Raw genomic sequence first — 21,619 nt, forward strand, 5'->3', positions numbered from 1 at the left:
AGCAGGTGCATGAAGCTTTAAGGCCAAGGCACTAAACTGCAGAACAACAGCAAAATGGCAAGCCACTCATAGATGCCCTTGAGTCACTCCTCTGCTCTCACTTGCTTGCCCCACAGCTGCCTCATGGCTCCCTTCATCTCTGTGTTCCTCAGGGTGTAAATCAGTGGGTTGAGCACAGGTGTCACCACAGTGGCCAGCAGCAACACCACCTTGTCAGCCGGGATGGTGGAGAAGGGCCGAGTGTAGATGAAGATGCAGGGTCCAAAAAAGATGGCCACCACCATCAGATGGGCCGTGCAGGTAGACAGGGCCTTGCGCCTGCCCTCAGCAGGGCGGCGCCGCAGGGAGGCCAAGATGTCCCCACAGAAGACCAGCAACACCAGGAAGCAGCCCAGGGAGATGGCCCCAGTGTTGGACACCACCAGGATCTCCATTAGAGACGTGTCAGTGCAGGCAATGCCTAGCAGTGGGGCTACATCACAGAAATAGTGGTGGATGCGGTTGGGGCCACAGTAGGGCAATGTGGCAGCCAGTAGGGTCTGTACCAAAGAGTGGGCCAGGGCCCTCATCCAGGAGCCGGCCACCAGCCCAGCGCAGGTGCGGCAGCCCATGATGTTCGTGTAGTGCAGAGGCTGGCAGATGGCCATGTAGCAGTCGTAGGCCGTGGCGGTGAGGAGGAATATCTCAGTGCAGCACAAGAAGTGCAGGAAGAAGAGTTGGCCCAGACACTCACCCAAGGGGATGGTGGCATGGCCAGAGAGCAGCCCCAGGGCCATCCGGGGAGTGGTGACCGAGGTGTAGTACAGGTCCACCAGGGAGAGGTTGCCTAAGAGGTAGTACATGGGGGAAGTGGCCAGGCGTGGTTCAGCGCGGATGGTCAGGATGATGGACAGGTTCCCCAGCAGCACGGCTGCATAGGAGAGGAGGAGGAGGCTGGCCAAAGCCAGGCTAAGGACCCGGGGCTGTGAGAGACCCAGCAAGACCATCTCACCCACTGCACCCGTGTTGCTAGGTCTCAGTGGGTCATTGGATCTGCACAGAGAAAAGAGCAAAATGCCGTGGCTATTGGATGTTGGCCGGTCTCCTTGTTGGCCCAGTCATGTGGTCTACAGGGCCTGGCAGGACAGACAATTCCCCTGACCTTTGCTAGGGAACCAACTATACAGCCTTTGGTAAGCGCCCCAGACACCTCAGGGGTGCAACAGTGTGACAACCTAGAGACAAAGAGAACTAAACACTGGCAGAAGGTCAGAGCTTAGACAGAGAGATAGTGCTTAGAGAGATAGAGGCTAGATAAAGGAATTGATTAATGGGTAGAGAGATCCTTCATGCATCTATCCATCTGCTTACTTCCATCATTCCATCCATCCACCCACATCTACCCAGTTATCTATCCTTTCACCCATCTACATATATCCATTCGTTCATTCATCTATATCTATCCATCCATCCATCTGCAACCATCCAGTCATTCATACACTATTTTCCTTACTTCCTGCATTTAAACTTCACCCTCACCCTTTTAATACAAATATATACACACACAGAGCTAAGTTTGGTATCTTACAGAGTGAAATTTGCTGAATCCATGGCGCTGAGATGGCAATTTCTTTCCACTGCAGAACTCTGCAATACAGATAAAGATTTTGCTTTTTGAGTATGAATGCTTAAGTAATTAAAGCACTTACTATCCTACATTAATTAATATCAGGGCTTAGTCAACCCTGAAGTTGCAGAAGAGCAAATAGCCACCAACACTGACAGATAGATCGATCGATAGATGAACAGCTCCTAAACGCTATCATTGCAGTTATCAATAATGAACAACTAGCAATTATGTGTAGCAAAAAAAAAACTCTGCGTAATCACTAAAGATTTCAATTGGAGTAACATAAGCAATGATCTAAATAATAAGATGGATGAACTAGAATGCCTTGTGATAAAGGAGGTTTTTGATATAATAGGCATCACAGAAACCTGGTAGATTGAGAGCAATCAATGGGACACAATCATTCTGGGGTACAAAATATATCGGAAGGATAGAACAGGTCGGGTGGGGGCATGGGGGGAGTGGCACTATATGTGAAAGAAAATGTAGATTCAAATGAAGTAAAAATCTTAAGTGAATCCACATGTTCCATAGAATTTCTATGGATAGAAATTTCATGCTCTAATAAAAATATAACATTAGGGTTCTATTATTGACCACCTGACCAGGACAGTAATAGTGACGATGAAATGCTAAGGGAAATTAGAGAGGCTATCGAAATTAAGAACCCAATAATAGTGGGGGATTTCAATTATCCCCATATTGACTGGGAACATTTCACTTCAGGATGAAATGCAGAAATAAAATTTCTGGATATTTTAAATGACTGCTTCATGGAGCAGCTGGTACTGGAACCCACAAGGGGAGAGACAACTCTAGATTTAATCCTGAGTGGAGCGCAGGAGCTGGTCCAAGAGGTAACTATAGCAGGACCGCTTGCAAATAGTGACCATAACACAATAGCATTCAACATTCCTGTGGTGGGAAGAACATCTCAATGGTCCAACACTGTGGCATTTAATTTCAAAAGGGGGAACTATGCAAAAATGAGGGGGTTAGTTAAACAGAAGTTAAAAGGTACAGTGACTAAAGTGAAATCACTGCAAGCTGCATCGGTGCTTTTTAAAGACACCATAATAGGGGCCCAACTTTAATGTATACCCCAGATTAAGGAACACAGTAAAATAACTAAAAATGAGCCACCATGGCTTAACCACCATGTAAAAGAAGCAGTGAGAGATAAAAAGACTTCCTTTAAAAAGTGGATGTCAAATCCTAGTGAGGCAAATAGAAAGGAGCATAAACACTGCCAACTTAAGTGCAAGAGTGTAATAAGAAAAGCCAAAGAGGAGTTTGAAGAACGGCTAGCCAAAAACTCCAAAGGTAATAACAAAATGTTTTTTAAATCCATCAGAAGCAGGAAGCCTGCTAAACAACCAGTGGGGCCCCTTGATGATTGAGATACAAAAGGAGCGCTTAAAGACGATAAAGTCATTGTGGAGAAACTAAATGGATTCTTTGCTTCAGTCTTCACGGCTGAGGATGTTAGGGAGATTCCCAAACCTGACCTGGCTTTTGTAGGTGAAAAATCTGAGGAACTATCACAGATTGAAGTGTCACTAGAGGAAGTTTTGGAATTAATTGATAAATTCAACATTAACAAGTCACCGGGACCAGATGGCATTCACCCAAGAGTTGTGAAAGAACTCAAATGTGAAGTTGCAGAACTATTAACTATGATTTGTAACCTGTTCTTTAAATCAGCTTCGGTACCCAATATCTATCTATCGTGCTTTAAAAGGACCAATTTAAAATGTGCAAACAGAATAAAATCCAGACCAGTGATCGATCGATTGAGCTAATCTATCTATCTATCGTGCTTTAAAAAGGCCATTTGCACAATGCTGAAAATAATCATAAGTCAAATCAGCTGGGAGAAAGAATGAACATAAAAAAATGTGACTGATCACAGGGTATGGTTTAAGAATATTTTACTAAATGCCCAAAAGACCACAAGCTCATAACTGAAACAGAAGTCCACAGTCATGATAAAATAAAAGCCTGGCTTACAGGGGAAGCACAAGCAACTTAAAAAAATAATAACTCCCTCACTGAAAAGCAACTATATATGATAAAAATTTTACCTGTGTAATTGACACAGGTGCTGCTGCTGGAATACGGTGTCCAGTTCTGGTGCCAACAAGTTGAGAAAATTGGAGGGGGTTCAGAGAAGAGCCATGAGAATGATCAATGTTTGGAAAACATGCCTGAGATACAAGGAGAGAGAGTGAGCGAGCGTGAGAGAGGGGTATGGCGAGACATAGATGGGTTTATATGAGGTTCTACCCAGCAATTTAGTTGCTCTTAGCTTCTCCAGAGGTAAGCAGGCTGGGTGAAGATAGAAGGAGATTTAACCCATTGTATGCCAGTGGATCTGGTAATATCCTGATGGAAGAAGCAGCCATGGGCTCTTTCCACTGATGTGCAGGTAGAAGATTTTCAGAACAGCACAAGTCAAATTCTCTCTCTCCCGAGGCTGATGTGCTGGCTGAGCTATTTCACGTGGGTGAGATTAGCGTGCAGGGCTGGACTCCCCCGAAGGTTTGCACACCAGCACTGAGTTTAGAAATGCTGATCACAAACAATAACACACCTCACAATTCACTAGGGTTTTTAAGCTGGATTGTATTATGCTTAATAGAGGAGCAAGACATTTTTGCATTGATTAGATGCGAGGGCATTGAGCCAAGGAGGAGAGCTGAGGCATCTTGAATCCAAGGCCCCTGCTTTAACCCACTAGACTACACTTTTCTCCAATAGCTGCACATAGAACCCAGGAGTCCTGACTTCCAGCCCCCTTCCTCTAACCCACTAGATCCTGCTCTTCTCCCAACCCACAGCTGTGGGGGTGAGGGTAGAACCCAGGAGTCCTGACTCTCATTCCGTAAGGAGAATTTGAATAGAATAGAAAAGAATTATTAAAGTGTCAAGAGGAATTAGACCCAAAGAGATATATTTCCTGAAACATAAGTACTTCTGGTACTATAACAGTCCTTAGTGCTGGGGAGAGGGACTAGAAATCTTGACTCATAGGAGGGAAGTGTGGCCTAGTGGTTGGGGAGGTAGAGTTGATCTAATTTCTCTGAGTCTCATTGTTCCATCTCTGAAATGGGATTAATAATAAAACTGGCCAGGAACTTTCGGTTAGCTGGGGTTTCTTACAGTTACTGTAATACAAATATTCATAACAACGTTTGAGGTGCAAAATCAGAGGACTTTCACTTTAGCACGTCTGTATGCAATCTTAAGTAATATTTTACTCCTACTTTAAGAACCCTTCATGCTGATGAAGGTCAAAATCCAAAGAGTTGGGTGGCTGAATCTTTAAATCAGAGATCTTTTCTCCAAACTGTATGTCAGTCTTTGGAGTTATATAGCAATGTGTTGGCATCGGTCCATCACTCAACAGAAGGGGCATGAAGCAGTGAATCTTTAATAGAGGCAGATTTCCTCCTCTCTGTGTATCAGATGTCTGAGTAAAATATGTGGTGAGAAAAACAACTGAACAACAACAAAAAAACAAGTGAACAAACAGGGTGGGTTCTTGCAGGGGGGTGGATGGGAAAAGGTGGATCAAGGGCAGGGCCTCAAGGTAAGGGGTGGAGTGGGGGGAGGGTCTTGGGGCAGAGAAGGGATGGAGCACCCACCAGGAAAAATAAAAGTCAGCACATTGTGGTCCCGCCAATCTATACAATGGCATCAGGCATTATTTAACACTTGCTTTTGTGACTGCTGGATTTTCCAAGGGGCCCAAGGGAACTGAGAGTGGCCAGTGCTAATTTTGATTGGGAATTTCAAGGAATCATAAGGGATTATATTGAATTTGGACACCTAATTTCTTTTGGCTCCTTGAAAATCCCAAGCATGTGTGAGTTATTCCAGTCATCCCCTCTAATGGGCCCGGCCTTGCAATGGTCATCACTGGATGCCATCAGCCATTGTGTTGCTGTCATAAACAGATAGTTAAGGGTTAATAGAACAGGAGAACTTCATGTCTCTTTGCCTGTAAAGGGTTAACAAGATCAGTGAGCCTGGCTGTTACCTGACCAGAGGACCAATCAGGGGGCAGGATACTTTCAAATCTTGAGGGAGGGAAGTCTGTGTGTGTGCGTTAGTGTTGGTTGTTGTTCACTCTGGGGGCTCAGAGGGACCAGATGTGCAACCAGGTTTCTCTCCAAGTCTTAGCTGTGAGCAGTGTCCTTGAATGGGGCCAGTGTCTTATCTTTAGACTGAGCTTGCTAGCTATTTTTTTCAGTTAATTCGTTCTGTTCTTTTCCTTCTCCCCTTCTTCGCTTCTTTTAGCCTACAAAGGAAACTTCCACTCTTCATTCATACACCATTTCCCAACAATGAACACTTAAACATTGCCATTATACAGTACATTAGTCTTATTATTCAATGTATGCCACATATACCCTTCCATTGAAATAACTTTATTACAGAGCTTTGGAGCAACAAGCCAGGACAAGCACACCCACTTTGAGAAGTCCACTCAATACAACCTCTGGTGTCCAATAGCTTCCCACCACCCCCAGCCCTCTGGCTAGAAATCTGAGGTAGCCAGAAGGATCCCATGTGGAATATGGGGAGTGGGTTAACTTTTCATGTCCTTGCTTCCAACGACTGTTTGTACACAAATTTTAACAACAATTTTTCAGTTAAATTGATTTGGCCAATGAAGTTTCTTTTTCTTACTTAAACAAATGTATTAGACTTTAGTATATCACATTTTCCTGATTTATCCAAACACTTTGTATTCCATGATGAATAAAACAAGTATCTGCACTTTAATGTAACCCTTCTGTTTGATTTTAAACTAGACTATCCTATGAAAATATTAAACACAACAATTCTGGCCACGAGACAAACACCACAAGACAGGACATAGAACACAAAAATTCCTATTGTGCCAGTAAATGCATGGTACATTGAATGCTGTTCAGCTGGCATCCGTTTTCTCTGATTATCTGAAAGATAAAAAAACAGAGGTCTACCCTTCTGGGCAGTCAATCGTCGCTTAAAATATTCAAATACTCTTATTGATTTCAGGCAAAACATGGGAACTACCCCATATTTTCTTATATTTGTTTCATAGGCAGCCCAAGTTTCAGTGGCTTCTATGTTATCAGTTAGATAATTTGCATTAATAGAGATGCTTTCTGGTTTGCTTCTGGATCCAAAGCTATCCACAGTTTAAAGACTCTTACTTAAGAGGGACACAATAGTTTTTACCAGAATTTTAATTGCCTTTTACTTTTAACTCCTGCTTTCAAACACTGAAAGAAAACACCGCTACATACAGTGGCCCCTTAGAGCCTAATAGAGTTTCAATTACATAGCACTGTATACATTATTTAGTTAATTCGACTAAATTGTTCATAGCCAAATGATTGCAATCAAATAATTTCTTGCCTGGATTTATTTATAAAGCATTTCAAAGACACCAAGAACTTTCCTCTTTAGCATTTTTACAAAGTTCAGCTGCTGTTCCCTCCAGCAACTACAGAGTTAACTTCTCACTCTTTTCTTAAATCACTTGCTTGTCTCCCAACAGCCACTTTTATCAACTCAAATCACACTTTCAAGTATTGTCCTGGGTATTTGAAATCCCCATGCTTATACTTACTTACTCCTTCCTTCCACTATGCCCTCAAAATTTTCCAACCTGTTTTCCAATCTCTCTATCTGTTGCCTGCCCGCTTGAGACCGATCCTGCTTTCCTCGCTGAACCATCCCTTCTATGGGCACTGGCTTGTTCCACTACCAGTTTAGCTAGGATGGTGGGATGCTCAACTAGACCCCACTCTCCCTGGTCTCTTCCCTTAAACATTCTTACTCACAAGGCTACCCAAGTCCTCCCTCATGAGGCTTGCCACCTCGGCAAAAAAGCATGGCCCATTGGCATATAACTATTCAATTTCCTCTTATAGCAAACACACTGCTGTTACGGCATATGCTGAGCACAAATGGTTAAATTTTGACAAGTCCCTGAAGGACCTGTACTTGCTTAGCCAGTGCTTCCTTTTCTGCCTGGAAGTCCTGTCTCAAGGCCTGCAACTTGCCCTGGGCGTAGGTTTGCGTTGATTCCTGGTTCATGATCTGTGCTCTTAATTGCTCAATTCTAGTTAACAAGTACGCATCTCTTCCCTTTTCTCCAACTTCTCTATTGCCCAGTCCTGCTACGACTGGGGGTAGATCCACCTGCCACCCTTCCCGGTCAACCAGGGTGAAGAGAGGAATGCTAAACCCCTCTCCAGTTCTCAGACTTACTGTGGCTAAGAGTGGGCACACCTTTACTCATGCAATCCTTAACATATAACACCAACAGTACTAAGCAAAGCAAACATAAAATAACAAGGGTAAAACAAATAGATGGTGTAAATTCTGCAGGGCTCCCTCCTTCTCAATTGCTCACCAAACTGTGACAAATATCTGTTATCAAGCTATTCCTTGTGTCAGGTGATCAGGCTGACACTACAGGATCGTTGGGGGAAGATAAAGAAAACACACCATATAACTGAATTTTAAAGCTTCATTAATAAAATAATAAAACAACAACAGAGAGTGTTGGGAATGCTCCCTCATCACTCAGGAACATTAATGCCCCAAGCCACTTTCATACTCACACACATACGCCCAGACTGGCCACGTCTGTGTATAATGTTCAGAGAAGGTGGAGATGTGGATGGGAAATTATCCTGTATACAGCTTGTCCAGAATATCCAACATGCTTTCATCTTGGGAGGGTGTTCTTTTACACCCTGGATCTCCTGCAGCGTCTCTTTCAGAGATTCCAGTCCAGGTTGGCTGCCTGTGGCTTCTTCAGTGTCACCAAGCCACACCAGCTTCAGGGTCGCAAAGGCACACTGTTGGATCTCACTGGACAGTTAAGCTTTGCAAATGTAATCTCAGTTCTGTAACTCGTATAGCCATTGGTTTGCCTCTATCTATATTTTTTTTCACAGCCAGCTGGGGCCAAAAGCAGTTTTTCTTTGTACTTAGCAAGGTCTGCGTTGATTCTTGACTTTGAACGCAAAGTAACTTTCTTTTTATCTCTGGGCCAAGCTGAATTTCAAATTAACCCATTCCTTTCCTCAATAGACAAATTGCTCACACTGTGTCAGAGGCTTTTTTTTTTTTTGGTGATTAAAAGCTCAAAAGCTCTTCTTAGATGTTTGATCTTATCTAGATTGATTGAAGGTACCTTCTAGTGGGCATTGTTTAGATGGATTTTCACATGTATAAAGATTCCAATTGTCTAAATACCTGCAGGTTGTAGAACCATAATGTACGTACATGTAATATGCTGGGGTACCCTTAGGGGGTGAGAGGGAATGCTTAGACTGTCTCCCACCCATTTTCCAATCACACACACAGAGATGATGCCCTGTCCTTGCTAGCGGCACATAAAATAAGGATATCTCCCTACATGGTACTTACACAGGAGAGGCTAACGAGGATGGCCGCGACCCTCCTACATCTCCCTTCAGCAAAAGGTGTTGGCTAGTCTCAGGGAGACGGCACTGCTTACTCTTGTTGCATCCAGTGAGATGATCAGACTGTCAGTAGCCCACATGGAAAGGAAAGGGGAGGGAAGATGGGTTCACACGCTCCTAGACCCAGGTAGCTTCCTCGCTGGACAATGCCAGGCCGAGTCAGCCACTGTGGGTCAGATCCTCTACAGATCCTCTAGTTACTGGGCTTGCATTAGAGTGGTTCTGGTCAAGAGCCAAACAACTTCGCAGAATACTCTGGGCATCTTCCGGTAACAGACATTTACACTGGTATACACCCCTACCCCCAAGGCCTCTATTTCTAAATACCATGATGCATCTATACCTTATGTCCGGACCCAATACACATGAGGCAGTATAACAACCCCGCTTGAGGTGGTAAAAACCCCTCAGCACAGGTGCATACCTAATGCATTTCCCCATGCATTAATCTTATTGGCCAACCAAGCAGTTCCCCAGTACTGCTTCAAACTAACCTCATTGGGGTGGCAAAACCGTTCCCCGATACCACTTTGCATCTGATCTTGCTGCACAGTCAATAAGTTCAGATGACGTGAGCCCAACAGGGACAGATAGACTCATGGACAGTCCTCCTCCAATACCCCAATAGAGATTTCAAAAGGTTTCTTACCTCTATTGTGGCACCATGGGGTTCAAAGGGGAATGATCCATAGCAGGTGTCTGTGGGTCTGTGGGCTTTGCCATCCCAGACGAGCCCCCAGATTGTCAGAGAAAAACTCAGTTCTCGCTTTTTGTTTGGGTGCAGCAAAATGAAATACTTTATTCTGTTTAGCAGCTACAGCAGGAAGATAGTGCACTAGGACATAGGGTCTCCCCTTCCTAGACAGGTCTCTCCACAGGTAAACAATTACAGCAGCATTTATACTTTTGTTACAGACAATAATAAGCAACAGCTGCATTTTGTTTATGCATAGGTCATCCTGATATCTTGTTTTTCTCACTTAAGAGACTCCAGTCTACATTTCGTATTATCTACACAAGGTCGAAAAACTTCTCACACAGTTCTTTTTCACTCACCCCACACAATCCTCTCTTCTACAAATCTCACGTTATTAGGGTTACAGTTAGCCTGACTCTTGCTAACAGAGACTGTCTTGCATTAAGATCCCCTACAAATCCCTGTCAGTTCTTTCTCTACTTCCACACTCAATAAGTCTTCTTTAAAATACAGCCAGCTTTCCTGGACTCCTTTTCCCCTTATATGAGCCTCCCAGGGGATCCTGCCCATCAGTTCCCTAAGGGAGTCAAACACTGCTTTTCTGAAGTCCAGGGTCTGTATTTTGCTATTCTCCTTTCTTCCTTTTGTGAGGATCCTGAACTCAATCATCTCAAGGTCACTGCTGCCCAGGTTGCCCAGGGAATCAGGAATTCATCCATCCATACTGAGGAAAACGCTTACACATTTGTTTAATTTTAAGCATGCACTTTCTTTCCTGAATCAAGATGGATTCCAGCACATGCTTGTATGGTTTTTGGGACACAAAAATTTCCAACAGCCCTGATAACACTGCTCTACAGCCAAAATGCTTCTGAAATAAATGTAGTCCAACTTTACTAATTCTGGGTCACTGAGAACGAAAATGACGCTTATAATTGTTGATTGGCTCTAGTTTTCAAGTTATGCTATTGGGTCAGTATATACAACCCTTGACTTGGGAATGGCGGAGGATAAGTGAGTTATAAAGGGAAGGGATCTCAATTTAAACCAGAAATGACTAACATACATCTTTGACTGGATCTATGAATAAATCTATGACTGGGTTTGGACAGTACTTGCTTTTTAGGCAAAACAATGAATGATGCAATCTGAAGTTGGTATTGCGTCATACATGATATGAATTGCATCATGTTATTCCTAGAAGTCATGGATGATGCAATCCTAACGAAGCTTATATCACTCTGCTGAACAAATTGTCCTATATCAGCTCTAGAAATCATACAGTGTCATGCTCTCTTATTTGTGAGTGTTTGATTTTGCAAAGGGACACATTTCTGTTTAGCCAAAGTGAGCAGAGATGCCTCATACTTGTGTGAACAGTGCAAATAACTTCTGCTACGTTTGTGGTGAAGTGACTTTTGCATCACAAAAGCGCAGTATAACCACTCTGGTTAAGAAAACCTATCATCTTTATTTTGGCTGCAAAATTGAGATCAGGACAAGAGGTGGACCCCACACATATGCTGCAACACTTGTGCAACAAATCTTCGCCAGTGGTTGAAGAGGAAAAGCAACTCTATGCCTTTTGCAGTGCCAATGATTTGGAGAGAGCCAACAGATCATACCAGCAATTGTTACTTCTGCATGGTGCCTCCAGTTGGGAAAGGTGTGTCAAAGAAGAAAAAGTGGACTGTGCATTATCCAAATATTCCATCAGCGATACACCCAGTACCCCACGGAGAAGGACTGCCGGTTCCTGATGCACCAGAATCCTTCTCACTTGAGTCAGACAAGGAAGAGGAAGAGGATGAAACTTCTGGTCCTGAACCATCAATGTCACAGGACCCACATTTTCTCCCATCCTCCTCCTCTGAACCACACCTCATATCACAAGGTGAACTGTGTCGGGGAAAAGACCACCACCTTAATTATTTGATCAGACAGCATGAGGCTCCTTTATTTCATACAAGCATATATGCGGGGAGAGACAGTATAGACCCCACACAAGAGGCTGGCTGCTCTACATGTTACAAATTTTACCAAGCTTATAGAGGTTAAAACCACAAAATGTAGCACGCTGGTTACACATGTTATTTGCCTTATTTGGAATATAATATTAATAACAAGCAAACTGACCAATTAATTCTCCATCTATGGCAAAACCCCAATTTTCCATCTATGGCTTTTCCTGTTATTGTCTTTACCAATCAAGTCTGCAGTTTGACTGTTCTAGCACCTTTTCTGTAGTCCTGACAGCAAGCTCAGCTGTTATAACTTAACAGATCTTCTGGTTCCCCTTTATCCAATTCTAGTTCCTCTTTCTGGGGCCCTGACCACATATTTCTGCCTCAGCATGCCCTTTATACAAAAAAACAAGTTTAGCAGAAGTTACAACTTTTACTCCTAACTAAAGGCTTTTAGGCCTACTTTTACTCTATTCTCAGCAAAAAGCCTGGGGCCTTGGGTAAGGTAGGGTCAGGGGTGAGGGGGGGGTTCCCTATCAAATGAATGACCTTGTCAGGGATTTGGAACTACCCAAGAGTAAGGCAGAGCTGTTGGGCTCCAGACTACAGCAGTGGAATCTCCTGGCAGGCTATCAGGGCAAATGGAGCCCATCAATGCTTGCAGACTATTGCTGGACAGTGACAAAAGATGCTCCATTTAATGAATACAAGAGACAAGCCAAGAAGCGCCGAGTAGACACTGAATAGGACTAAACTATGTACATAATAGTTTTTTGCCTTTTGTTTCATAATAAATTTTATTTATATAACCCTTTTGCTGATTTTTAAAGTGTTACATAAACAGGACAGGTGAAATATTATCATGTAAAGCAACCATAAACACATGAAAAGACGTAGGTTTGCAATTTATGATTAAAACTCTACTATCTACACAATATACATAGACATAAAATGTAAAAACTTAAATATCTTAGAAACAGTAGCCAATCAGTTGTTTTAATTGTCATATTTGAATTCAGCACATCAAAATGCATAATAAATATCACATTTTATCTCTGAAGCAGACGACTTCTCAAAAATTGTAGACCCATGTAAGAAGTTACCATTTAAACAGGAACTTTAATCCTTTATTTAAAAAGAATCTGTCATTAAAATCGAAACATAGAATATAAACTTTGGATAACTGCTGCATTTCCATGGTGGATTGATGTAAATTAGGACTATGCAGCCAGACTAAATATTGAAAATCAAGTGTTATTATTTAGGTTGTTACATGGGAATATATCTAGAAGTAATAAGAATAACTGATAATAAACTTAAGTGCTTAAGGCTTAATTATGTTTGAAAGAGCTTGACAGACAGAAATGCTCCCTGAACTACAGAATGTGGTCTGAAAACGAAGACATGATGGAGCATGTGTTTAGCATACATATACTTTCTCTCCTTTCCACCATCTTGTATTATCCACGTTGTTTTCAATTGAGTATATTCACCTTATTTGTTCCCACATGCAGCTAAAGTGACAGACATGGACAATCAAAGCACAGTGACAGAATTCAGGCTCCTGGGTCTCTCGAGCTTTCCAGAAATGCAGCCATTACTCTTCATGAGCTTCCTGATTATCTACTTGCTGACCTTGGCTGGGAACTTCTCCATTTGCTTGGCTATCTGGGCGGATACCACAATCCACACTCCTATGTACTTTTTTCTGGTCAACTTGTCTGTCTTAGACATCTCATACTCTTCTGTCACTCTCCCCAATATGCTAATGATGTTGTTTGCCAAGATTAAATCTCTTTCCTTCTCCAATTGCATGGCCCAACTGTACTTTCTCATCTCCTTTGGTGGGTCTGAATCTTTTCTTCTTGCCCTGATGGCTTATGACCGCTACATGGCAATATGCCAGCCTTTGCACTATGCAACCATCATGAACCACAGGACTTGTATGTGCTCTGCAATTGCTATATGGACAGGTGGTTTTGTCTACTCAGTGTTAGATACGTTCTTCATAGCCAGACTACCTTTCTGTGGGCCAAATGAAATCAATCACTTCCTCTGTGAGATCCTTCCTTTGATTAAATTGGCCTGCATGGACACCTATTTTAATGAGATGCTGGTTTTTCTACTCATTGGAGCAGTAGGTGGAAGTTGCTTCCTGCTGATTTCCACATCATACGCTTACATACTATTCACCATCATGAAAATCCGCTCAGCCCAGGGCAGACGCAAAGCCTTCTCAACTTGTGCTTCCCACCTCCTCATCATCCTGCTGTTCTATGGCCCGGGTTTCTTCACCCACCTCCACCCCTACTCCAGCTACTCCATAGACATTGAGAAAGTGGTCTCTGTGTTTTATACCATGGTCACACCCATGCTGAACCCAATGATCTACAGCCTCAGGAACAAGGATGTGCAAGCCGCCTTCAAGAAAGCCATGGGAAGGGCTAGGAAATAGCATGAAGAAGGAGCTAGTTCTTTCTTTGAATGCAACAATGTGTTGCCAAAAAAAGGGCTCTCTAAATTGTTTGGCAGCTGATTGAGCCCCAGAATTCACAGTAGGGATGGAAGGAATTTGACTTTTTTTTCAGTTACCTCAGCCCCAAGTCTGGGGCATTCCCATTTAGCATAGATGCCAACCAAAGACATTCCCATCCATTATGGCAGTGTACCTGACATTTCCCACTCTCCAAAGACATTGATTTTTTACAATAATCCAACTCACTCCATCTAAGGGCTTAAAATATTCCCAGCCACTACATCCACAAGAAAGGCACCATTCCATCCACTTGCTGTGAAAGTTTAGTAGCATATATCTCATGTACTTTGTACTGAAAACTCCCTGGGAACTTTATGATTGTTAAATTATTTCAGTAATTAATTAATTAATTTTATTTGGTTTGAGCATATGCACTGCTAACTCATTCCGTGTGGCCAGACATCTAAGCCCCAGTTTGATTTATGAACTGGGGGAAGATAGGAGTGTTAGAAGGCTTTCCCTTCACTCTTCCCCTCGTTCTTGTCACGCAGACAAAAAGCAGAAGACCAGAAGTCCGAAGTGCAGGCAATGTGCTGTTTATTGCGGTTAGTTCCAAGCAAGCATATCCATAGCTCTACGCGCCGGCAGAGTCTGTTTCCCAGTGTTCCCTTCCCAGCTCTCAAACCACAGAGCCTTGCCTGTGTCCCCATTCCCACCTCCTCCTTCTTAGCAGGCCCAAATATACCTGAAATGCACACCTACAGTCCTACCCATTTTGTACCCCATGAGAGGGGTGAGGAGAGAGATTGTGCTATGGTCAGAGACAGGAATTTGGTGGAAATAAGGAATAGGAAATGGGGGCATAGATGTTAGAGTGCTTTCCCTTCACCCCTCCCCTGTTTCTTGTCACACAGACAGAAATCTGTGTTTATATTAAGATATATGCATGTAGGGGTGGGGGAAGAAACAACAAAATGCCTCTAAATAAATAACTCAACCCCACCAGTTTCTTCAGCAGAAAGCTTCCAAAATGTAAAGTGAAGCATTGGAGTCAAACCTAATGGATACTTGTCACCTATTAAGTCATCTGCTGAGTCATTGCTGACCTCATTTCCCCAACATGCTAGGAAGGGATGAGTAAAACCCAGGGCCACCCGGGAGAGGGCAAGTGGGGCAATTTGCCCCAGGCCCCAGGCTCCGCAGGAGCCCCCAAGAGAACAGGTGAGGCCCTGCCTCCGCCCCTCTCCCTGAGCCTCAGAGCTTCGTATCCAGGAGCATCCATGAACAGCGGTGCAGCATGACACCGGGGGGGCCTGAGCTCTGCCCCGCTCAGAGTTGTGTGGTAAGGGGGTGGGGCTCTGAGCTCCAGTGGGTTAGGGTTAGGGTTAGGATAAACGCTGCACCACTGTTCGGAGACGCTTCTGGATATGATACACTGAGGCTCCAGGTTAGGGGGACCCTGAGGTAAGAGTCCGGGGCCAGGGGGGTTGGATAAGGGGCAAGGAGTCCCAGGGACAGTCGGGGACAGGAAGGGGGCAGAGGTTAGGGGGGTGGTCAGGAGACAGGAAACAGGAGGGTTGGATAGTGGGCTTTCTGGGGATCTGTCAGAACTCAGAGAGGGGGTGGATAGGGGTCGGAGCAGTCAGGGGATAGGGAGCATGGATGGGGTCCCAGGTGGTGGTTGTGGGCGGGTGTCTGGGGGACGGTGAGGGGGCAAGGAGCAGGATGGGTTGAGGATTATGAGGGGGGTGGGAAGTTGGGGGGCAGGAAGTGGGTGGGGGTCACATAGGGGGCAGGGCCAGGCTGTTTGGGAGGAACAGCCTTCCCTACCCTAAAGCTTATTTAGCATTTGGAGGCTTGCAGAAGAGCCAAGCTGTTAGCTTTTCCATTAGGGCTACCATCCTTTTCACTTTTCAAATACCAAATTATAGTCTATATTTAATTTCAGTGCCATAGCAAGATTCATGTTAGGGGAGGGTAGCTTCATTTAAAATTAGCCACTGGAGGAGGGATCACATGAGAAGAGCAATATCCTATACCACCTACCTCCTTCCCAACCCTAGCAACGGAGAGTCCCTCCCCCCCCGCATTCCCTGACACTTCAGAGGGGTTAATTCAGTGGTTCTCAAACTTTTGTCCTGGTGACCCCTTTCACATAGCAAACCTTTGAGTGTGACATCTCCCCCCTTATAAATTGAAAACACTTTTTTATATATGGAACACTATTATAAATGCTGGAGGCAAAGCTGGGTCTGAAGTGGAGGCTGACAGCTCACCATCCCCAGTAATAACCTTCTGACTCCCTGAGGGGTCCCGACCTCCAGTCTGAGAACCCCTGAGTTAATTTAATTTTAGCACCCTGTGTCCATTCGCATGCATGTTCTATTTTGAGCATGTCAGTTTTCACAACATAGGCTCATCCCAGATTCTGGAACAAGCTCAAATGCTCAGTTCTTGGAGTATGTACATTGTCTATACTAAAGACAAATCTACAGTAACCATCTCCAGTTTGTGAGGGACCCCATGAAGCCAGTCTCTAGGAAACAGATAAATGCATGGAGATTAAGTCCATTAATGGCTATTAGCCAGGATGGGTAAGGAATGGTGTCCTTAGCCTCTGTCAGAGGATGGAGATGGATGGCAGGGGACAGATCACTTGATCCTTACCTGTTAGGTTCACTCCCTCTGGAGCACTTAGCATTGGCTACTGTCAGTAGAGAGGATACTGGGCTGGATAGACCTTTGGTTTGACCCAGTATGGCTGTTCTTATGTTCTAAGCCAAATGAACCCAAAGTTATGGAGACAGATATGAGTCAAGGAAGTCAGCAGAGTATCAGAAACCTGGGAAAATCTCTGACTGGATGGACTCAGGCATTTGGTCACAAGCTGAGGTGGTTCAAAAGTTTGGGATTTTTTTTAAGCAGAATTTTTTATTGTTTGTTTAAACAATCAAACACAGCAAACAGCAAATATTTGGTCACATACTTCTGAAACCCCAAACCATCTTCAGGTTTTGGCAGACTAATTTAATTTAAAAAACCACTAATTTCAATTTTAAAAAAGCACAACAAATTTTGAAAGAAAGCAGATATTGTCCGTGATTTTTTTCTGCTTTTTAAAAACCCCTAGTTTTCAATCAAAAAAAAGTTTTGACAGAAAATATTTGTCCAACCCTTTTAATGATCTTTAGTGCCTTTTAGCACTAGCTGATACTGAGAATCAGTGAGATCTTGTAAAGAAGTTTTCTCAAAACTAGGTTTGTGCCGAGATGGAGAAGATTTATTTTTCCCAGGGCAGCCTGTGGGGGGAAGTAAGTGGAGCAATTTGCCCGGGCCCCGCAGGGGCCCCCATGAGAATATAGTATCGTAATTTTTTTTATGGAAGGGGCCTCCGAAATTGCTTTGCCCCAGGCCCCCTGAATCCTCTGGGTGGCCTGGACTGCAATACATTGACACCATTTTACACCAGCCTAGGGTATGGCTCTATTTATTTACTCATAGTTCTTTTTCCCCAGTTTTATTTACTAAATGCCACAAACGTCATTAACACACAGTTAAGTTTTCTCAGTGTTGCCTCTTGCCCTCCCAGAATATGGAAAGTGGCTAAACTTAAAACTCTGAAAACCAGGAAATACAGAGTTAGTGTATCAAAGATTTGATCACCAGGTGTAGGAACAAATATTGGAAGAATCAAGAAAAATATTCCATCTCATGACTTTTCAGGGACTTTTATCTCATAAGAAACAGAAGAACAGTCATACTGGGTCAGACCAAAGGTCCATCTAACCCAGTATTCTGTCTTCCAACAGTGGTCAATGATATTTCAGAGGTAATGAACGGAACAGACAATCACCAAGTGATCTATCCTCTGTTGTCCATTCCCAGCTTCTGGTGAACAGAGGATAGCGACACCATCCCTGCACATCCTGTCCAATAGCCATTGATGGATCTATCCTCCATGAATTTATCTAGCTCTTTTCTGAATTCTGTTATAGTCTTGGCCTTCACAACATCCTCTGGCAAAGAGTTCCACAGGTTGGCTGTTCATTGTGTGAAGAATACTTCCTTTTGTTTGTTTTATACCTGATGCCTATTCATTTCATGTGATGACCCCTAGTTCTTGTGTTATGAGAAGGAGTAAATAACACTTCCTTACTTACTTTCTCCACACCTGTCTTGATTTTATAAACCTCTATCATATCCCCCCTTGGTTGTCTCTTTTCCAAGCTGAAAAGTCTCAGTCTTATTAATCTCATGTCATCTCAGGAACTCCTTGCTCTAACAACCCCACATTTTGACCACTAACCCTACACTGGGAATCTTTGAGGTTCAGCAATTTTAAAGACAATCCCAGTAAGCATGTAGGTATTAAAACACTTAGAAAAATCATGTGTTAAAGCAGTTAACTGTCAACCTTAACTATAGCAGAGCTGTCATTCCTCTATAAGATACTATGTCCTACATTCTCTAACTAGTTTCAGATGCCTTCGATTTTGAGGTGCCCAACTTATCATCAATCCTCTGAATACCAGGCTCTTTTAAGATGTCTTAAGAAGAGCACCCCAAAATTGAGGTACTGAAAATCACTGGATATGTTTGAAAATGTCTTATGTCTCTCTGTTACATTAGTGGAAGGCGTCATGGAGGGGAAGGTGTATAGGATGATAGGAATAAGTGGTGGAATGGAGAGAAACAGGACATTGAGAGAAGCAATGAGGAAGTAACATTAAGTATTCCGAAACTTAACCCTTGTTCTTCAAGAATGTTTTTTCTCAGGGCCTTTTTCACATACATATTCCTCAGTGTGTACATGATCGGATTCAGCAGCGACGTTATTACCGAGTAGAAGACTGATACCACTTTATTAATGTTAGACCAGGGGTCGACAACCTTTCAGAAGTGGTGTGCAGAGTCTTCATTTATTCACTAATTTAAGGTTTCACATGCCAGTAATACATTTTAATATTTTAGAAGGTCTCTTTCTATGTCTATAATATATATCTAAACTATTGTTGTATGTAAAGTAAATAAGGTTTCTAAAATGTTTAAGAAACTTCATTTAAAATTAAAATGCAGATCCCCCTCGACCAGTGGCCAGAGCTCAAACAGTGTGAGTGCCACTAAAAATCAGCTGGTGTGCCGCCTTCAGCACCCATGCCATAGGTTGCCTACCCCTGTGTTAGATTCATACTTCACTGCAGGGTGAATACATGTGAAAATGAGGATCCCAAAATAGATGGTAACCACTGAGAGGTTTGAGGCACAGGTGGAAAAAATCTTCTTGTGGGCAGCAGCTGACGACATCGTCAGTATGGTAGCTATGATTTGGAAGTAAGATGCCATGGCGAAGAGGACAGCGACGAGAGTGCTGTCCTGCGAGGAGGACACAGACGACAGTGCTGAAGGCATAGCCTAGAAATTGCAACATTTCCCCAGTTTTCACATTGGTCACATCTCCTAGAAAAGTTACATACAGTCCTATGATAACGCATAAACAATTGCACTTGTAATGCAATGGACTCCAAATATGTTAAATGTAATTCAAAATAATCTAACTTAATTCAATAAGGTTATGACCCCAAAACTCTTTTCCAATTGACAAGAAGATTACAGGAATGTTCTTATTCTGGTATGCACATTCCGAATTGCCAAAGATCATATTGTGAGGCCTTAGATAAAAACTGGGGTCGCATTGGTCATTAATATTATTGTGAAATGTACGTACAGATAGACTGTAATGAGTTATGTAAATATGATGAAAACACATTCCTTGAGTCTGTACCACTGTCTGAGTCACCAGCAGAAGTGCAGAAAACAGGCAAAAGATGTGTATTGACCTCTCTCTCTGTCAGATGTAAATTAAACATTGTAAGCTAACACAATGGATGCCTGTTTACATATGAAGTTATCAAAGAGATGTGAAGTCAGCAGGGAAAAAAGTAGTGTTGGGGGGGACAAGCTATGGGCAGTTAAACTGTCTCTGAGTACAATGAACTTTGGAGTTCCCCAACCCGGATGCCTGCTCTGTCCACTATACCTGACTCCTCCCCTAATTACTAAGCCAGAGCCTAAATCTCAGTGCATTAGAATGTCTTTTTGCATTGGGTTAGTGAGACGAGTGTTTTCATTTGTATGTGTCCAAAAGCTACAAGAAAGGATGAACACTTTGCATTAGCATATGGCACCCAGCTGTGTTTGAGTCTTTTTAATCTGTCGTCATCTTTTCATTTTTGCAACGATATTTTACTAAAGAATTATTGGAGTCCAGGTCCGGAAGATCCCCTCCGGCTCTGCCACTCGCCTGATGAATCATTTTACCCTCTCTCTACCTCACATTCCCTGTATCTAAAGATGAGGATACTGATATTTACTTAGTTTGTTCAGGCATTTTGAGGTCTATTGATGAAAAGTGCTGTTTCAAAATGAGGTTGATGAAGAGTATTCCCAATTTGCACAGGACTGAATAAAGTCATTTTAAACCCCCTCCTTCTTTAAGTTAAGTTTAGTCTCTAGAAAATGTGTTATGTTTTTGTTTTATATGTAAACATTTGTCTCCAGTCTTCTTACTCACTATCATTTGAATCTTGAACATTTGATAATAAACTTATTCTGCTGTCCCTTGCTGAAGGCAATGTCTTGTGCTGAATGTGAGTGTTTCTGTATCAGTTTGTGTGTCCTGGCTACCTCTGCTGGAGGACATGAGCCCTGATGGTGTATGTGCATGTCAGAGAGAAAAAGAGAGAGCAAGAGTGTAAGCTTTGGCTGTCTGCTAGACTGAATGAGATCTGCTCCGTCTACATGTTAGTGTGTGTAACGTTATCGATATAAACTATGACTGTATAGATCATTGTTGCAACCAAGATCCTGTACTGGCACCAAATATTGTACAAAGATTGTTGAGTGAGGTGTCTATGACAAGGTTATGATTTGTTGGTTATGATTATGCTGTATGTATGTGTGTATTGTTTTCGTAGTTGAAGTTATGAATATGGGCTATATACTTGTATCTCAAATGTATTTAATTCCAAGTAGCCTCAGTGAAGCTTTTGGTAAGCTTCTAAGAAAGGACTAGTCACAGAAAGTGCCCAATCAAGAAACACTTAACTGACAATGGACTTTGGGAGACACCAATCCACATCTAAACTTTCCTGGGAATGTTCAAACTAACATGTAAACAATGGCATTGGCCTGCAAACTGAATCATGCATAGACATGTGACTTGCCCATGTGACACTAAACGCCATCTTGCTCCTGTGATTTTTCCACAATAAGAACAGAGGGATGTCCTTCCATGGGCAGAGAATATAAAAGGCCCTGGAAACCCCTCCATTTTGTTTTACGTACTGCTTCTGACTTCTGGAGGATCCTTGCTACAAA

The 21,619-nt window shown here is 42.9% G+C and overlaps 2 protein-coding genes across 2 annotated transcripts; one reads left to right on the forward strand and one right to left on the reverse strand.

Moving 5' to 3' along the window:
- Positions 1 to 83: 83 nt before the first annotated feature.
- LOC127031810 (olfactory receptor 1509-like) lies at positions 84 to 986 on the reverse strand. Its single transcript, XM_050918839.1, has one exon. The coding sequence runs from the start codon at positions 984 to 986 to the stop codon at positions 84 to 86; it is 903 nt and encodes a 300-aa protein (XP_050774796.1).
- Positions 987 to 13,294: 12,308 nt separating this feature from the next.
- LOC127031811 (olfactory receptor 1019-like) lies at positions 13,295 to 14,221 on the forward strand. Its single transcript, XM_050918840.1, has one exon. The coding sequence runs from the start codon at positions 13,295 to 13,297 to the stop codon at positions 14,219 to 14,221; it is 927 nt and encodes a 308-aa protein (XP_050774797.1).
- The last annotated feature ends 7,398 nt before the right edge of the window (positions 14,222 to 21,619 follow it).

The sequence above is a fragment of the Gopherus flavomarginatus genome, chromosome 11 (genome assembly GCF_025201925.1).
Source record: "Gopherus flavomarginatus isolate rGopFla2 chromosome 11, rGopFla2.mat.asm, whole genome shotgun sequence".
In the NCBI taxonomy this organism is placed as follows: domain Eukaryota; kingdom Metazoa; phylum Chordata; order Testudines; family Testudinidae; genus Gopherus; species Gopherus flavomarginatus.